At 43.4% G+C, this 18,110-nt stretch overlaps 2 protein-coding genes across 6 annotated transcripts in view; both read right to left on the minus strand.

Annotated features, from left to right (window-relative positions):
* Positions 1–3,265, minus strand: part of CYRIB (CYFIP related Rac1 interactor B) — a 96,866-nt gene extending 93,601 nt beyond the window's left edge. For all 3 annotated transcript variants that reach the window (XM_071421800.1, XM_071421793.1, XM_071421797.1), the window contains exon 1: positions 3,108–3,265. The gene's annotated coding sequence lies outside the window, so the exon portion shown is untranslated. The remainder of the gene's footprint in view (positions 1–3,107) is intronic.
* A 5,453-nt stretch (positions 3,266–8,718) lies between these two features.
* Positions 8,719–18,110, minus strand: part of ASAP1 (ArfGAP with SH3 domain, ankyrin repeat and PH domain 1) — a 113,013-nt gene continuing 103,621 nt past the window's right edge. For all 3 annotated transcript variants that reach the window (XM_071421802.1, XM_071421803.1, XM_071421804.1), the window contains 3 exons: positions 17,154–17,656; positions 13,286–13,408; positions 8,719–11,374 (listed from right to left, as the gene is read on the minus strand). In XM_071421802.1, the coding sequence (XP_071277903.1) occupies positions 11,300–11,374; positions 13,286–13,408; positions 17,154–17,656 (701 nt within the window). In that variant the 3' untranslated portion in view covers positions 8,719–11,299. The remainder of the gene's footprint in view (positions 11,375–13,285; positions 13,409–17,153; positions 17,657–18,110) is intronic.

An 18,110-nucleotide genomic window follows, 5' to 3' on the forward strand; every position in this document is an offset into this window, starting at 1 on the left:
CTCTAGTGCAGAAAGACCTCCAGGGAATAAATTCATGTGTGCATTTTTTGTTTTAAAATACACCCAGCAAAGACAGTAATAGAACTCAAGCACCAACGAAAAAAACCAAAAAAATCCAAGCTATATCAAGCTCCACACAGAGCAGCACAGAACAAAGGTTTCCAACAGCTGAGTAACTGCAGACACCGTGCAAAGTGCTTCCTACCCACTGTGAGATACAGCCCTGCTGCAGATTTGAAAACCAGCTCCAGCAACTGTGTTCCAGCATACTGTCAGCGCTGTGTTCTGCTCCCAGCCACCTCCTCCCTTGGAGCTGAGCTGCTGCAGGGGAGAGAAGGCTCCTGGGAGCCAAAGAGCTGGATTCAGCTCCCTGTGGAACCGTGCAGGTCTGCATGGGGGCAGTGATTCAGTGATAAGCAGGCTGGCAGCCATGATAAGCACTAAATGAAAACCTAAACCAGACTATCAGGAGGACAGCTCTTGGACTGAAGTAACCTCAGAGACAAGACTTTCTAAGTCAGGGTAGAGAGAGCAATGCAGGAATGACCTTCAGCTTACAGAAGCAGTCCTGATACCACAATGGAATCACCTTTGTGCCCAGAGACCTGCACTGGTTCTCTATGGAGCCTCTGGAGCATGTACTTACTCAACCAGAGCAGGTCTGCTCATACCTGCTGGCAGACCAAATTCTAGTCCCTAATCAAGCCCCTGAGGCTGTCTGCAACCAGAGGACACAGCCTGTCTTCCTGTTCCCAGGGCAGCAAGAGGAGCACAGGAGGCTGTACCTGTGCCCTGTCTGCAGGTTTAGACAGGCTGGTGCTCAGCACCCTCCCCTCGGCCCCACACCAGCCCAGCTGCCAACGCTGCTGGCCTGAATCATCGCCTGTGCCTCCAGCTCCGAAACAATCTCGCACGTCACTTCAGCAGTTTTTCACAGGAAATATGCTTTTACTTTCAAAATACTCTGGGCCTTGTTCTCCTCCAACAAGCACAGGAAGTATCTCAAATACCAGTCTTTATTTTTGTGAGCCACTGCGTATCCTCTGATACCTTTGAGTACAAAGAAATAAATAGGAATTGAGAGTGGCTGTGCCCTTCCATGCTCAGAGGCAGTATTAACGTTTTATAACTCCCCTCAGTGCATCAGCCTCTCCCAGTGCTCCTGCTGGGCACACTCACATCTAGAGGCACAGAATGAGGCCTAACAATTTTTTCCTCAAGCCTGAGCTGTGCTGTGCTGATTATTGAAAATCCATCACACACACTCTTTGCTGAGCAGTCTGAACTATTGATCTCAGAGAGAGAAAAGGATGCTCTGGACTTTATTGGAATTGTCTTTAAAAGTCCTGTTGGTACAACTGTTCTACTGGATGCTGTGCTTCCTAGTCTCCCTGCAGAGCCCTGCCTCAGACCTGCTCTGGAGCTCCTTCATGCCAGGGGCTCCTGCTGAGCCATGGAGGAAACCACATCACCCACCCTGGGAAAGCAAACGGTGACACCTCTCAGAGAATGCACTGGTGAGGCCCCCGGCCTGAGCAGTGCTCCAGAGAGCAAGAGCAAGCAGCAGGGAGGGACTGCTGTCTGCAACAGCAGCTGAGAGCATCCTGGACAGGCACAGGCTCTGGATCCCTCTGAGCAGGGAACCCAGCAGGAGCCATGCAGCCAATGCTGCCTTTCTCTAAGGCAAGATGACCCTGAGCAGAGCCAAGCACTGAAATGACCCAGGGTGTGCATCTGAGAGAGTGTGCATCTGTGTGCATCTGAGAGAGTCCTTCAGAGCACATGTAGGCACCATGAACATTCCCCACCTCCCCACAGCATCAGTTCTCTCCTCCTCAACATTAAACAGGCAGCAGCCATTGCCAACCTCATTTTCAATCAAGCTCTGAAACAAAGAGGACATTAAACTTCAACCAAAATCCCACATCTCTTCAAAGCACTTCTCAGTTTGGGGTGCAGATGCAGGGTTTGCTTGAATTAAAAAAAAAAAAAAGGCCTTTCTACTGTTTTAATCACTAACAAAACACTGAATAAGCATCATCCTCATGGCTGTTTGGATCTTAAATTAAAGAATGTACACATTTTTATGTATATTAAAAATGGTTATTAGGGATAAGAGTTCATTTTTAAATGGCAAAAGGGTAGCTTGGCTCCAAACCATACAGCCAGGTAATCTTCACTGTTTAGGGGCTGCTCTGTGCTATTCTGCTTAAGCACTAACCCTTTTGAAACTCGCCAGCTTGCTCAAGAGCGGGGTAGTTTTCACACAGAGTCATGATCACAACCACACCACCGTTCCTCCCAGATGAGGAAGTACCAGATCCCCCAAAGCAGAAATGCTCACCCTCTTACCAGCCAGTCCAGCACATTTCTGCCTGCTGGGCTGAACTTTTAGGCACAAGATTTGCATGAACAAGGACGCATGATAAGTCTCCGGCCTGGCACCCAGCATCTGTACAAAAAGCCTCTATCTAACATGGTCGGTGCTGCTCCCAGCCCAGGACGGCCACACACAGCACCCATGGCACACAGGACCGAGCCATGGCTTCCTCCTGAGGCCGGCCAGCCCGGCGTGTGCTGCTCGGCTTCCATCGTTAGTGACTGGAGATGGTGTGGGTTGGTGTGAGGGCTGTCACAGCGCTCGCTGGATCTGCCAGGACACCCCGTGCCCGGCCCATCACCCCTCGCACACCCCCCTCGGCCCCTCCCGGCCCGGGCGGCCTCGCAGTCCCCGTGCCCTGGGGGAAGCAGAGCTCGGCCAGAGCCGCCTCCGGCCGCCCTGGTGCTCTGTCCGCGGCCCCACAGACACCCTGCGCCGCGGGAGGCGGCCGGGAAGGCGCGGAGCTGCCCGGGCAGTGCTGAGCATCCTCTGCGGGGGCTGCGCCTTCCCGCCCGGGGATGGGGGACAGCGGGGCGGGGGCTGCCCCGGCTCCTTCCCCCTTCCTCTCCGCCCCGCGGCTCCCCACGGGCGCACACCCCACGGCTCCGCTCAGGCTCCTCCCGGCTCCTCGGGCGATCCCCATCTCCCTCTCGTTCCCGCTGAGCCGCCCCTCGCCGCTGCCTCCGCGCCCCGCTCCGCCCGCCCGGGGGGCGCGGGCAGCCCTTACCTGGGCACGGGGCGCAGCCTCGTCCCTCCGGCTGCCGGCGGCGTCACGGCCGCAGGTTGTGGCTGCGGGCGGCGGTGCCGCATCGATATAAAAGGAAGCGGCGCGGGGGGAGGGAGAGGCGGCCCCGGCACCTTCGCCGCGCCCGGCCCCGATCCCCGGGCCCCTCACGAGCTCCCTCCTCGCCGCCCCGGGGCAGCGGCCGCGGCTCCCCCGGGCAGCCCCCGCGGGCCAGCGGCACTCTCGGGGTGCTCACCCCCCGGGCCGGGGGTGAAGGATGGGGGCAGGTCAGAGCCTTGGCATCAGCCCCCACATCCATCCCGGGGGGCCAGGAGAGACCCTTCGTGAGGAGCCAGATACGGCCCTGCCCTCACGGGCCGCACACACGGCACAGCCGAGCACGGGCGAGGCTCTGCAGCCAGGGGAAGGGAGCAGCCACATGCCGGAGCACCTTGCAGGCTTCAAATGTGTGTAACAAATCCCAGCCATCTCCACCAGTCTCCTGGCTGCAGGCCCTGCTGGAGCTGCCCCGGCCCGAGCAGCACCTGGGGCTGCAGGCTTGTGCCCGGGGAAGGAGCGACATCCTGGGACAGGGCTGTTGGCAACTCCAAATGCAGGTGGTGTCCCTGCTATGGTCAGGGCCTGGTTATCCAGCCTGGCAGCCAAGCCACTTCAGTGAGACATTGTCTGCAAGACTAGCTTTGGAGGATCAAAGAAAAACTCATCAAGACCTAATTTCTCCTTTAAACCCTAAGAGTTCCTTCCATCTCTAGAGCTACACTCAGAGTCCAGAGCAGTTGTGACATCTCTGAGGCACCTTGTTCTGTTCCTTCTTCATCTTCTCCATCCTGTTGACAACTGATGACATCTTGGTTGCAGGAGGAGTGTGGGTCCCCGCAGGACACAGCCTCTCCATCTGCTCCTCAGGAAGCTCTCCCTCCAGCAACAGATGCTGTTGTTCTCCTGCACCATCAATCCCTTTCAGGAAGGGACAGGGATTAGGTGTGGGTAACACGTCTTAAGGTAATTTCTCTAAATGGCATTTTGCTTCCCAGCTTTACTCACTGGTGGGGGGCTGTGATGCTTTGGTTCACTCTGCAGCCCCCAAGGCCCAGGTCTTGTCACAATGGCTACAAGTCCTGTCTTTTGCCCAAAGCAGATGGAGACCTGGGCAGCAGTGAGGCTGGGGTGCAGAGAAATCCCATAGGTTTTGGGACCCCTATGCATAAGTACTTCATTTGGTGCCTTTGTTTACGTTCCACCAGGCAAGCAGCTAAACCTGGGGATCATGGGCAGAGCAAGCTCCTGCTCTACAGACAGAGGGAAGCGATGACCCCTGTCAGCCCCTATCTAAATAAACATTACCAGGGGTTACATTTTACATGGAAAACATTCAGATGGAACACTGCCATGGGCAAATGAGAGGAACAAATCCTGCTCTCAAAGGTTTTAAAGTAGAGAGGGATTTTTTACCTCCAAATTTCTTGGGTTTTTTTGGTTTGGTTTGGGTTTTTTTTCCCTCTCAAATATCTCTACATCCCAGCAGGGAACAGGGAACAGAAGGAGCTTTTCTGCTGGACCCAGAAGCATCTCATCCAGACAGACCTGGGTGGGAACATAAGTGCCAAGTTAAAGATGATCTGTCCCTAAGCAAGGTGACTGTTCCAGATCTGCTCCAAGGAGGAACTGTGGGTGCCAGAACCACATCTAAGGGTGGGTCTGGGTCCTGTGTGAGGCTGCAGCCAGAGATTGCTCTGGCAGGGCAGCAGCACCTCCTTGCTTACAGCCAAATGTGGAGGAACGGGCCCTGCTGCTCCTTCTCAGGGCCCAGCCATTACAGCAGCTACTTGCACAATGCTGACCAGATGGTCTCTCTGCCCTGCTGCCCCCCCACCCCAAGTGTTGTTTGCTAAGATCTTGCTGCTTCTCCTGGACAAGGAACCCTCACTTCACAGGAGTTTGCATTTCCTTGACCTCTCAGGTGAGTATATGGCCAGCCTAGAGGCAGTGCTCACAGGAGAGCTGCTGACTCCTTATGATTGATCTTCACATCAACAATGGAGTCATTTACACTCTTTCAAAGGTGTCCAAGCTGTGGCTTGTGATGGCCTCCATCCCCTACTCTTCTCACATCTCTACCTTGTAGCACATGTAGAGCTCAGATTTGTTTCTATACTCTGCCAAAGCCTTGGAACTCCCTATCTTTCAGCATCACTTGGTGTCAGTTCACTTCAGATGATGTTTCCTGCTCTCCAGCTGTCCAGACTGCCAAACTTCCCTTTTAAGCAGCTCTGTGCACCCTATCCAGGCAGGTTTAGCAGGTTTAAGCATTTGTTGTCCTGTTTCTTTCTGCAGAGCTTGGCCCAGCTCCTGTAGGGAGGATAGAGTGAGGAGTATCCTGGATCACAAGTCTGTCCTTCATCCCCATGCTTCTGTCCAGGGAGGTCAGAACTACTGCAGTGGTCCTGAAATTGCTCCACAAGGCTTTTTTTCCCAGCTCCTGGATGTGTTTCCACACAATAAAAAAGTCCCAGCTGAAGTGAGAGCATGTGGCTGGCTGCAGCTCACTTACTGGTCAGCTGCCTGGGGCTCTTGCTTTCCTGCCTACAGTTGTTAAAGCAGGAATACAGCTCTGAATTCAAACCCTACAGTGAACAAAGGGAAGGCATTTGGATATATAGATCTGGAGCCATGGATGGGAAAAGATGCCAAATAGACGAGTAATTACAGGCAGTAGAACCTTTACTTATTTGAAAAAAGTCTGCTTTGTCTTTGAGGTGTCTAAAGCAGCAAGTGGCCACTGGTGTCAGGTCATTAAGGAAATCTGCAGGCTCCAACAGAAAACCACAATAAACCCCTGCTTAATCACCAAACAGCTGCTGAGCTCTTTTGTGCACATTCAGCTCAAGGTGCCTTGTCTCTCCTTCAATCTGAAGTTCAGGAGCACATTTCAATCCTTTCTGATACCTAAGTTTTGAATTTTATTTAAAGACTAAGAACCCCATCTCAGAGGGACTGTTGACACCTACTGTAGCAGGGATGTGAGAGCAGGGAGAGATGAAAAACATTACTAAAATAGGTTTAAGAGCAACTTAAGCTTGTAAGTTTGCAGGCAGAGGTAGTAAGTTATTCCTGGAGCATTCCCTGAGGAAAAGAGTGGGGAAATTAATTAGTTATCAAAAACCAAAGCCTAATGCTACTGTTTTGAAGTGAACAAAATTAAATACAAGAAACAACCTCTAATACAGCTATTCTAGAGCAGTTGTGTTTGACTGCCCAGGGTTGATTTATCCACTCAATGGGACTGTGAGAGTGAAATCAGATTCATAATTTCTGGTGGTATCTGAGGCACAAAATTATCTTCAAGCCTTGAGGGGAAAAAAAAAAACCACGTGGAGATGGACCTGGTCCCATACAGCCTTTCAGAGAAGAGCAAAAAGCACAAGGGGAAGGGATTTTTCTGTTCAGACACTACAAGAACCGAGGTCAAACTGGTAGGAACAGTCATTAACAGAGTCAACACTGGATTTAAAGTTCCAGGTAAGCTGGAAAACATTCTTTAGGTGGTGCAGAAAATGACTGATCAGCTTCCCCTCTGCTCTGACAGCTTAGCAGATGTGACAGCTGTCACCAACTTTCCTCCCTGCCCCCAGCATTACAAAAGGAGTGGAGCAGACATCCGCCTTGCTGCAGCCGGGAGGATCTGTTCTGTAATTCACAGAGGAACAAGGCAGAGCCTGTACCATGACACACTATCGTTTTTACTGTTCCCCAGCAGCAGCTGACCAGAACCAGCCAAGACGTGCAGGTTTTGTGCCTGCTGCAGCTCGGGGGAGGGGGGTGTCAGCTTAAGCACGAGTTGACAAACAGCACTAAGCTTATCTCAAGAAGAAACCTGAGCACTCCCTCAGCAGATGACAGAGCTGTAAATCTTGTTATGTATAGCTCTAAAAGTATCATTAAGACAACTTAGAATAGTTGGCTTGAATTAGATAAGAAAAATGTTGTCTTGCAGCTATGCAGAGGAAAACATCTTACAGTCGTGTGTGCATTTTGCATCCACCTGAAAAGCCTCCAGCTGTTTCAGAAGGGCTAAAGGGTCTAATAAAAGCATCCCTGAGAGCCTTAAACTCCTAAGGTGAGAAGCTCTCACCTTAGAATGTAAGGCCTGAAGCTGAACTTGATTTTCTATGGACACTTACTCCTCTGTCTAGTTCTGGTTTCATGGCACAGAAAGGTTCCCAGTTCAGGGTGTGAGTGGCATGAAACTATGTAACAGTGTGGAGCATGAGAAAATAAAGTTCTTTTCTGTTGATACTCAGGTGAACTATCGCACAGAACAAGAGCTCTGGGGAGGGGAAGCACCTGAAAATAAATCAGGTTTATATGGTTGAACTGTTTGTTTTGTGTTGTGCAGTGGGGAGCTATTTTGAGTTTCATTCTTTGGTATTTAATATTTGCACCACTTTCATTGGTACAGAATTTTTTGCCAATTTTCTGTTTAACTATGAGCTTTAGGCTTGCCAGGAGAAAAGTAAAGAGACTGAAACTTTGAACGACAAGGGACTTCTCTGGGCATGCATTTGTCTTGTTCTCTGCTGCTCCAAACAGTATATGAGATATCCACCTCAATTTTGATAAGGAAAAGAAATCAATACATGTCACTGAAGAACACATAATACAAGTAGGACAGAGAACCGAGGCTGTTGGAGTCACTGTCTCTCTGAATGTTATTATCTGAAATATTGTGACACAGCAGAAATTGAGAAAGAGCACAAGATTTAACCAGACTGATTCTCCTGCCCCATATCCATATTTCCCCCCTCCAACCCCCCCATGCTGAGCCTATGTAGATTTGAAAGCCCCAAACAAAGCAAGCAGGATGTTCTGTGACTGTGGGACATCACACCAGTGCCAGGATCCAGCCTGAAGAAGCTCTCACCACATCAGTCTCCTGAGCCCTGTGCTGTGGCAGCTACCGCTCTTGATACAAACCAGGTCTGATAGCTCCACACTCCAGCTTTTCCTCTGGCTAAAGGATGTTCTCGTTGCTTTCTAGCAATTTCAAGTGACTTGTTCATTTTGGAGTAGCTTTGACAGGAATGGATCTTAAATGAGAAACATCCAAGAACTGAGTCAGGGATGGGGGAAAAATAACCTCTGCAAGCTGGGTCAGGCCTGAAATTCTCAGCAAAGAAGTCACTCCATCCAGGAAAGATTAGTACTGCTCTAGTTGGTGTGAGAGCTGCTGGGAGCTCCTGCCCAGGGACAGGGTTTGTGAATGGCTCCTTCAGCCCCTGCCACAGGCTGCTGTTGTGGAAACAACACAGAGGGGCTGGGAGCCCACAGAGCCTGCTGAGGCCAGAGAGAAAGCAATCCAAACTCATGCACAAAACAAGTGGTTTGATGCTAGCTTTAGTAAGTGAAGTTTTCCAGAAAAAGGCAATTGCATCCATATTTAACAGCTGTTAAAGAATACACATTTAATTGCATTTTATAAGGAGTGCTTTATATTAAAGAAAAAACATTTCAAGTGTCTTGGTTCTACCTGTTTGGAATCCAGACTTTCTCCCTACTAGATATTCCAGTTGACAAAAAGGGCCTTGTTCAGATGTCTGGGATCAACTGAATACATTTATTTAAAAGCAATTTTAAATATTAAAAAAGTAGAAATTAACACATACAGTACTCAAAAACTGTCACATTAAATACATGTGAATAGACATGTGTACTGATGTTTTACCTTAACATTCAATGAGAAGTCAAGATTTTAACTAGTGGCATGACCAGATCTGATTTCTGTACACGTTGATGTACTATGTAATAAAAAAATAAATAGCAACTGTTGTTCAACAGTAAATAAGACATCATCTGCAGAGCAAACTTCCCCCTCTGGGGGCACCTTCCCCTGCCCCTCCCCCCAACCCTTTATCAGCTAATTTTCCATAAAGATTTAGACTTTCCAAATACTATGTCATATACAAAATTGCAGACAGTGGCTCATTGAGTTCAAATATAATACTGTACTTAAACTCAATCAATATCATACATTTTCAGATTCTTATGACCCACAATAAGCCAGAATAAACAGAACTATTGTTCCTTATGGAACTAATTTAATTTTATAAAATGCATATGTATACTATTTTAAAGAGCGTAGAAAAGAATAGACATTTGACTCTACATAATTTTACATGCCTAGGTTTCCTTTATATGATTTGCATTTATCAGTTTATTTCAAGATCACTTAAAAATACAATTGACCACAAAAGTGAATAGGTTTTGTTCTTTAATGCAACTTAAAACATTGTAGTAATGGATAAAATGGAATGCTAAATAAATGCTAAACCTGACTTCCTTTCCATAAAAACAGAATAAAGTCTGAAATACTGGAGCTGGTAATACTGAAGATTAGATGCCAGCAGGCTCTCTCACTCGTTGCATATTTTTTTAATTAATTTTTTAAAATAAATGATAAAACCATTAATAGTTGATAAATGTTTTGCATTTTTTTTTTCATGTGGGATTTAGACAGATATTTGTTTCTAAATTAACCACAAACAGAATTAAATATTCACTGACTACAGTCTTGTAAAACTGTATTAGAAATGAAAGTCCTCAGAAAGTCTGAGATATGCTTTTATGAAATGAAAATCTTTCCATGCAGCCAAGACAATCTGCTTTGAAATAGCAGCACTAGATACTGAAGCCAAAATAACATTTAAAGCAAGTAATACAAAACTACATATGAAAGTCATGGAACCCGCTACAGACAAACCATGGGAAAAACACAACCGCATGATGTTTCAAAAGATTAAAAATGATGTTGAAAGTGACACAGGAAATTAAAGTTTCCAGTAATACATTGAAGTGTTTTCTGGCAATGCAACTTTATACCAACTTTCAAAAAACCTCAGGTCAAATGCAGCCTTCCAAAGATTTTCTTAGAAATTAGTTTTGTGACGGTATGTCTGTTACTTCATGCTCTGGGTTATGACCATTACATGTTCCAGCTTGGTGAACTCCATGAAAACCAGCCTTTTCCTTGACAGATCAATCATTACCAGCCTGATCAAATGCACAAGAGGTCATCTTAGCTTCCACTTTTTAGAGCATTAAAAATAATTTAAATTTATCTTTATATCACCACTTAAAAAATTATTTTAGGTAACTAACTTTTAGCAAGGTTGAAGACAGAGGAAAAAAATCCACAAAATCATTTTTCAAAGAGCCAATTTAGCTATAAACAAATACTGTTGCAAGCTCACATTAACCTGAATAGCAATTAAGTTAAAATGTTCTTTTCCTCAAATGTAGCTATATGACTACAGTACTACTTTTGTACAAAGGCAGGTTTCAAGTAAGCATCTAAATGCATGCACAATGTCAACAGTTAACATTTGCTAGAAGTCCTTGGTTACTAAGAATTCAGTGAAAGAAACCAGCAAATTTCACACATATCTACTAAAGAACAATATGACTAATTTTCATTAAAGTAAGTTTTCAAATGAAATAAATTTGTAACTTTTTATAGTGAGGTAATATCACAGGGGAACTGCAATCACAGTTTGGCATAGGTCCACATAATATAAACATGAAATGCTGTATGCACACTGTAAAACATTACTGTTATCTGTAAAGTCAGTGAATATTTGTCTTCATAATTACACTTAACTGAGCACTATATTAAATAAATATCGAAGTGGGTTTCATAGCTGTAAACTGCATACACTTATGAACTGCAGACTGATCTTTAAATTGTCCAAAACCATTCACTCATTCTAACTTTCTGCTAATTGTATATTGAGAATACCAGGTTATTAGGAACAGTCATTTCTGTACAGTTACATGGGTGACAGAGACCACCTATGTTGGAAAGCTGGCAGTCCACATGTGGGACAGCACGGACAGAGATGGAAGTGCTAAATGCCCAGGATGGCTTCAACAAACCCGATAAGGCGTGCCAGGTTCCAAGGCTACCATAATACTGGCAAAGGCAGAATAACACAGTATATTTACAATACATAAAATTCAACCTCATGAGGTGAAACTTAAATGAATTCTTAATTTGTAACAGCAGCTATATATACAATTGTGCACAGGATTACAGGGAGGCAGCAGCGTTCGCTTTTGCTAAAAAGCCCGTCTTGCATGAAGAATGTGCAATGCTCAAGTTTAGGATTTGTTTGTTTTGACTAGTCTGACAGAATGTGCACAAAGGACACTGGAAAGACCCCTTTCCTCTCTGGCTGTCCTTCGATGTGGCCAATCTGCAACACAGGAGAAGAAGGTACATACATACATATACATATATAGATGTGCATTGTACAAACAGACTGCACAGCCTGCGTTCATTCAAAAGTACCAGAACTGCTCACAGAGCCTCTACCATCTCTTGGACAGTCTGAAGCAGACATTAGTTAACATTTAAATTTGTGTAAAGGAACAAAATGAAATTGCACAAGCATATTATAAATAAAAGAAATGAAGCCAATTAAATCTAAAGAGAACAAAACTCAAATTTTTTTTAAGGAAACTTACATACATCACTGAATTTCAAGAATTTCATCAAAACAGAAGCCTGAGTTTCTTCTGTCTGATAGGCTGATTTTCAGTAACATCTCTGAAAACCACTTATCTTAGTTAAGTGAATAAATCCTGAACACTTCACTGAAGGGAATTGTCTGCTATATTTGTGAAGTTACTTATGATAATCTGCATGTTTCACTTAAGGTGATAAAAGCCCAGCTGTTTTCTCATTGAATTAGTATGATACCTAATGATTTAGGTGCATACTAGTGTTTATAACAAATCACAGTGTTGTCTGATTAAGCGTCCTTCAGCTACAGCCACCTACATCTTTTGCATAATGATTATTTATTAAGAAATAGCTAATAAACTTATTAAAAGACATTAAAAATAATGGAATATTTTATATGAACTTTCCATGTTTAAAATACATAATTATAAATAACTGTTGAATAGCACTGGAGCAGCAGCCCTGACTGACCACATAACACTCTTCTCACCCTGCTACAATGCTGCTCACTGCTTTCAGAATAATGGTGTACCTTCCTTCCTCTTCCACAAGCTTACAAAATGGGAAGGGGAAACATACAGGGCTGGCCATTTCCTCTTGGAGAGCCAAAGTTTTGAAGCATATGAGTCAACAGGCCTTGTTTCCCTTCTCAGAAACATTCAGACTGGGGTGCTTCATGGAACTTGCTGGGCATGTCCCCAAGGGGCTTAAAAAGCCACTTCACAAAACACATCCAGCAGGGAATGCAGCAGTAATCAGGGACTATGTGATATGGGCAACACAGACACTTTTCACTGGGCACTGCTCTTTTGATATCAGCTTTTCAGTTGAAAATCTTCCACATTTAAATGATGAGTGAGAGGAAAACATAGCTGGAAACAAAACAGCAAAGGTTGTGCTGTCCTTAGATTAGGATATCACAGGCAGTATTGCAATTAGAATTTGTTTTAGTCAAATGAAATCTGTCTCATTGTCCCCAGGAATAATTCTTTGGCAGGGAAATATGATGTAGCAGGGCTTTAGGGACATGAGCTGGATTGTCAAGAAAGGCTGGAGCCTTCACATGGGGTTGAGAAAAGCCTGGTGTTAGCACTTGAACAATATGCAGTCCATAATAGGGGGAGTATGGTATGAAACAGGGACATGAGAGGGAAGAAGAGAAACAAAATGTTATCTGTCTGTGATTTAAGAAGAAAACCACCAGCTTTTAGCATCAATTGCAAACTATTCTTTAGATTTCCAGCAATCCCTGTAGGTATAACTTAACATTTTGGGTGAACTAAAGATAGTTACACATCTCATTTTCATGGAGGGTATAAGTTTCTTACATGGAGTAAGAAACTTCACTTAATGAAAGGCTGTGTGAATTACAGAGAGGGGCATGGGTAAATATGTGCTGCATGAGCCAGCAATAAAGCTAAACCTAGTGGGGCTGGTTCTGAAAGACTCTCCCTCCCAGATAAAAGGGGTTTTCTCTAATGGAAGTTTAAGGGCTGGCTGTCAGCTCAGGCAAAAAGAAACCAAACAAAAATCAAAGCAAAACAAAAACAAAACCCAACACCTACAAACAAAAATAAAAAGAGGCTTTCCCATAAAAGTCATAAAGAAGTTATGTGGAACTGTAAAAGGGAAAGATACATACCCACCACTCTTGGTCCTCTTCACCAGTTACAATAATTACTTCTCCTTCAACAAATGTGAGTTCATCATCATTATCTGCCTGACAGTCATAAATGGTCTTCACTCGCCTAACTTTGTTTTTCCCCTAAAAACAGAATGAAATTTGAGATGAAGCACATGAGAAATAGAGAAAAAAATGATTTTTGCCTTTTAGTTGTTTTTTGTTTTATAAGAAAGTGAAGACTATCAACTACTTTCCCTGCAACTAGGAATACAGAAATCCAAAAACTCCTTCAACAAGGATATTAAAAAAAAAAAAAATTTACCTACACAGGTGTAAGGTTTTTTTTTTCCTTAAGATTCAGAACTTCCAGCAGAACACAATGTGCAGTGCTTAACATGTGGCCCTTAAGAGGGCTAAAGTAACCTCTGTTTCCCCTGGTGAAGAAAATTTAAATAGTGTCTTTACATTGTTCTAGTCTGCAAACACCCTCTTTCTCCTTTAATACATACTTCCACAATAAACCTACCATGAACAGAAAATTAAATTCAGTCTCCTCTAAATGTTCCAAGAGAGGTAAGGACTGAGGAAAATGCTGCATTGGAATCCCAGTATTCCTTACAGTTTTGGTTTTGGATCTAGTGCAAAAATACAGGATTCTTTGATTTTAAATCTGCTTACAGGACTGGAAATTATTTTTTTAGACATTTTTCCATCCAAATGTCAGCAATTGCTTACTAAAATTACTTTAATGTCAGATGGCAGTACTATTTTCTGATGATAATTCACACTAGATATTCTCACAGCTCTACCATTCTGAGTCCAAGTATTTTCTAGGTCATACTTTGCTGCATACTGCTAATTCATATGAAAAAAGCCTCAGCCATGGACTCCTCCCCAAACATATGTTTCTTATGGCAGAGAAGATGACTTAAATTATTTCCAAATAGAGTAAGTAAGCAATGTTCACAGCAAAACACTCTTGCTACTTTATATTCCTGTATTTTCATACCCACACCTCTTCAAAACCTACAGTTACTTCTTTTAACAGAAGTAATCAGATTACAAGAATGCAAAAACCCAAGAGCAGAAGGAGATGAGAAGCAGAAGGGCTATGAAAGGAAAAGTCAGCAGGTTTAGAGGAATTTGAGCCAAAACTAACTTCACAGAGGAAATTTCCTAGGGAGTCTTCTCTTTTGCTGTTACCTACCCATTTGAAATTCCTCCATGTTTTGGCAAAAAAAAATCCCTGCAGCTCAACAGCAGAACAGACACACTGAAAAAAGCACTCACACTAAACCCAAGGTACAGAAAAATAATAATTACAGGGGGATTTAAGAGAGAAAGCAGTTAACACAACATAAAACTAAAAAAAAAAAGAAACCCATACCCAAGACAAATGAAGAGAAATATCTGAAGATCATATGAGATCAAGGGTTTTTTCTACAGCAAAGGTTTGCTGCAGTGAGAAGTCACTTCAAAGAATGCTCTCTCTTTTCTTAAAAATATGTTAATATAATTTAAACAAAATCTCATCTAGCACTAGGGACTGGAATGCAATAGGAATGGGTGCTTGGGGACAGTTCCAGCTTTCAACTCCAGAGAACCTTTACAAGCCAAGAGCGTTCCCTCCCAGTCAATCCTCCAGTGATGATGGGAAGCAACTACTTCTGCAAGGTAAAAATTGTCTTGTTCAATAAAAAGAACAAAGAAATTCACATTCCTCTACACTTAGAAAACTGTATGGAACTCAGCTTGTAAAAGCACATGAGAAATTATGATAATTATTCTAGTTCCATCAGATTTTAACATTTTACTCCTTTCATGGAGAGCAGCAAAAAGCAGCATTCAAGCTTAAGGTCTATTTAATCATGGGAAGGTATAAAAAAGGATGGATATGTAGAGAGCACATATGTTCCAGAACATATTTTGTTCATGTTCCAGAACAGTTTGTGGCATTGTTGTGTAAAGAAATGGAAACAATTCCAGGAAATGTAATCTGCGACTAAAAAACAAATACCCACCACCGACTGATTCCCTGTACCCAACAAGTGCTTATTACCAAGAGATTTTGTGCTTAAAACTGAACAGCAATGAGATGCTGTGATCATTAATAATCCAACCATGCTCTTATTTACATTCAACACCTTTTTTTTTTCCTTTTAAAAATGAGTATTTTGTCCCATTTATAGAAACCACCACACACACAAAAGAATGCTCAAGTGCTCAGTGTGATTTCAGGAGGGCTCAGTGCAAGTTTTGTTTCTCTAAAAATATCCTTTCAAACCTTTATAAATTATCAGCATTGGAATTTTTAAATTATATTTCTGGACAGGTAATTTTCTAAAACCAATTAAAAAAACCTATGCTTCTCTGCTAAGTGACTAGATAGTCAAGCCCAAGAGAGAGGTGCCCACAAGTTCTGTGGCTTCTGGCATGGTTCTCACTGCTCACTGGGATGAAGCACTTCACCAGCCAGAGGATGAAAATGGAGGCAAGATACATTTCAGAGGAATTCTTGCACATTATCACTCCAGCAAAAAAGTTTGCATTGGACATGAAGAGATACAAGTGTGCATGAAAAGATGTGCAAAAACCTGGTGACATATATATATATACATACACTGGGAAGATATAGAATAGCTTCTACCACTGCACAACAGTGGAATTATTTAATTTACTGCAGCTATGAAAATGGCTGAGTTTAGAGAACAAAGAACCTTTCCTCAGATTTTTTTCTGTATAAAGTAGGGTGACAGCTTTAAAAAAGCCAAAAGTAACCAAACTAAACAGGTAATCCATTATTTGCTTTCTTTTTTCTTTAATAAAGTGACAAGTAGCTGAGAATGGCCAGCATAATTTGCCTGCTTATATCTTAAAGTACAAAAGTAAACAAACATTTGTTTATCTGATCCCTGTAATATTTAAATTCCAGAATACTCAGGAAGCCCGAGCAACAACTCTGTTGTGCTCAGTTCAGACAGGAGCTTACAGGCAAGTCCATGCCAGAAGCCAAGCAGAATGATGGTTCCACAGGGCTCTTCCTCACAAAGCACAAGGCAGAAACTCACCCTCTGCTTTCACTATTTCACTGGGATGAAGTCTTATTTCCTTTTTACAGAAGTGCTTTGCATAGCCAATTTGGCAAACAAAGCCATCTCCCTTTTGATGTATCCCTCATGATGAAAATCTTAAGAGAGCTCTGGAGTTTCATAGTTATCTCAATCTACACAGACATTAAGAATCCTCTGCTGGAAATTGTACTGGTTAGAAAGATGAACAGCAAGATAAATGGGGGTTGGAATCAAGTTAAAGTTCCATATCTACTACTACACACCATGCAGCAATGTCAATTTTCCCACTTCATCAATGCATCTGAACCTAACCTCAACCATTATCAACATTAAATACTCACAACAGGGACATTTACTATTTTGCCACAGTTGACTTTACTTTAAATTTTGCACCTACTGACAACAGGTGCTAACATCCCTTCTTAGAGCTTACTAAGTCAAATATATAAACATTCTACCAATCTAAGGCACACAGACCCGTGAGCAAAGGCAACAGAGAAAACCATCAATTCATTCACAGTTGTGATTGGCATAGATATAATAAATACATAAATCCCAACAAATCTAAAATACATTGTCATGCTCCCAAGGTTATTGTTTTATGTTGCAAGTATTTGTTTGAGCATGCAGGAGGCCTTGAAAACCCCAACACCTGCTGAAGCTGCTTTGGGGCACAAAAAGAGCCCCTCTATGAGCTATTCCCCAGCCCATAGCTTTATGTTGCTTTGAGTGCACAGCTCAAGGGTGCACAGAAAGTCCTACAGTAACTTCAAAGCCTTCCATGGATACTCCCATGGAGCTGGAGTAATACCTACCATATTTATTTTCCTGGGGAGTGGCACAGGGGTTTCTGGCAGGGTGTGTGTTATGTCATTAGACTCTTCAGACGCTTGCCTTTGGACGGTATCTCTGGATTGTACATTTGGAGAAAGATCTATGGAGTGAGATTTTTGATTTGCCTCTGAAGGCTGAGCCTTCGGTGCTGCTTCCCCACCTTGAGTTTTAGCCAACAGCTCTCCTAGCTGAGGTTTTGGAGGAAGGTCCTTCACTTGTGGCTTTGGAGGTAAGTCTCCAAGCTGTGGTTTTGGTGGCAAGTCTCCTAGCTGAGGCTTTGGGGGTAGTTCTCCAGGCTTTGGGGGTAAATCTCCCACTTGAGGTTTCTGAGTTAATTCCAGAGGCAGAGGCTTTGGGGGCAGGTCTCCAGGCTGTGGTTTCTGTGGTATATCGATGGACAGTGAGGGCTTCTGAAACATTTCCATGTGCTGATGGGATTTATCTATTGAAAGATGATGACTGGTTTCTATTTTTCTTAGTGCCACTGAAACAAAAAAGCAAAACACTCTTAGGATTCATAATCTTAGTATTTTAATATTAAAGAAGTTAGCCATATATCAGAACTGCAATTGTGTCAGTGACCACATGGTCACTGAGCCCCATAAATGCCCATAATTCTCCCTAGTCTATGACAAAAGCAGGATAATACAACTTCACATAACCCTCATTCTCTGAGGTCTCATTTGATTGCTCCTCCTGGAGGCCAGCAGTGCTTATTCCAACAGGTATTAGATGTCAATTCATAGATTATTTGCTTCAAATGAAATAAAGTGAATAACTTTTTGGAACCAAACCAAAAATATGAAATATAATAAAAGACTTTGCAAAATCACCTACAGATCAATTGACATGATTGTAACAAAATTTATTTTTAATCACAATTACTCACATATACAGTTCAATTTCATACAAAAAAACCACCTAACTCTCAGGATTAC

Source organism: Agelaius tricolor, unplaced genomic scaffold, assembly GCF_023055355.1.
Source record: "Agelaius tricolor isolate 1412-34295 unplaced genomic scaffold, bAgeTri1.0.p SCAF_2, whole genome shotgun sequence".
In the NCBI taxonomy this organism is placed as follows: Eukaryota; Metazoa; Chordata; class Aves; order Passeriformes; family Icteridae; genus Agelaius; species Agelaius tricolor.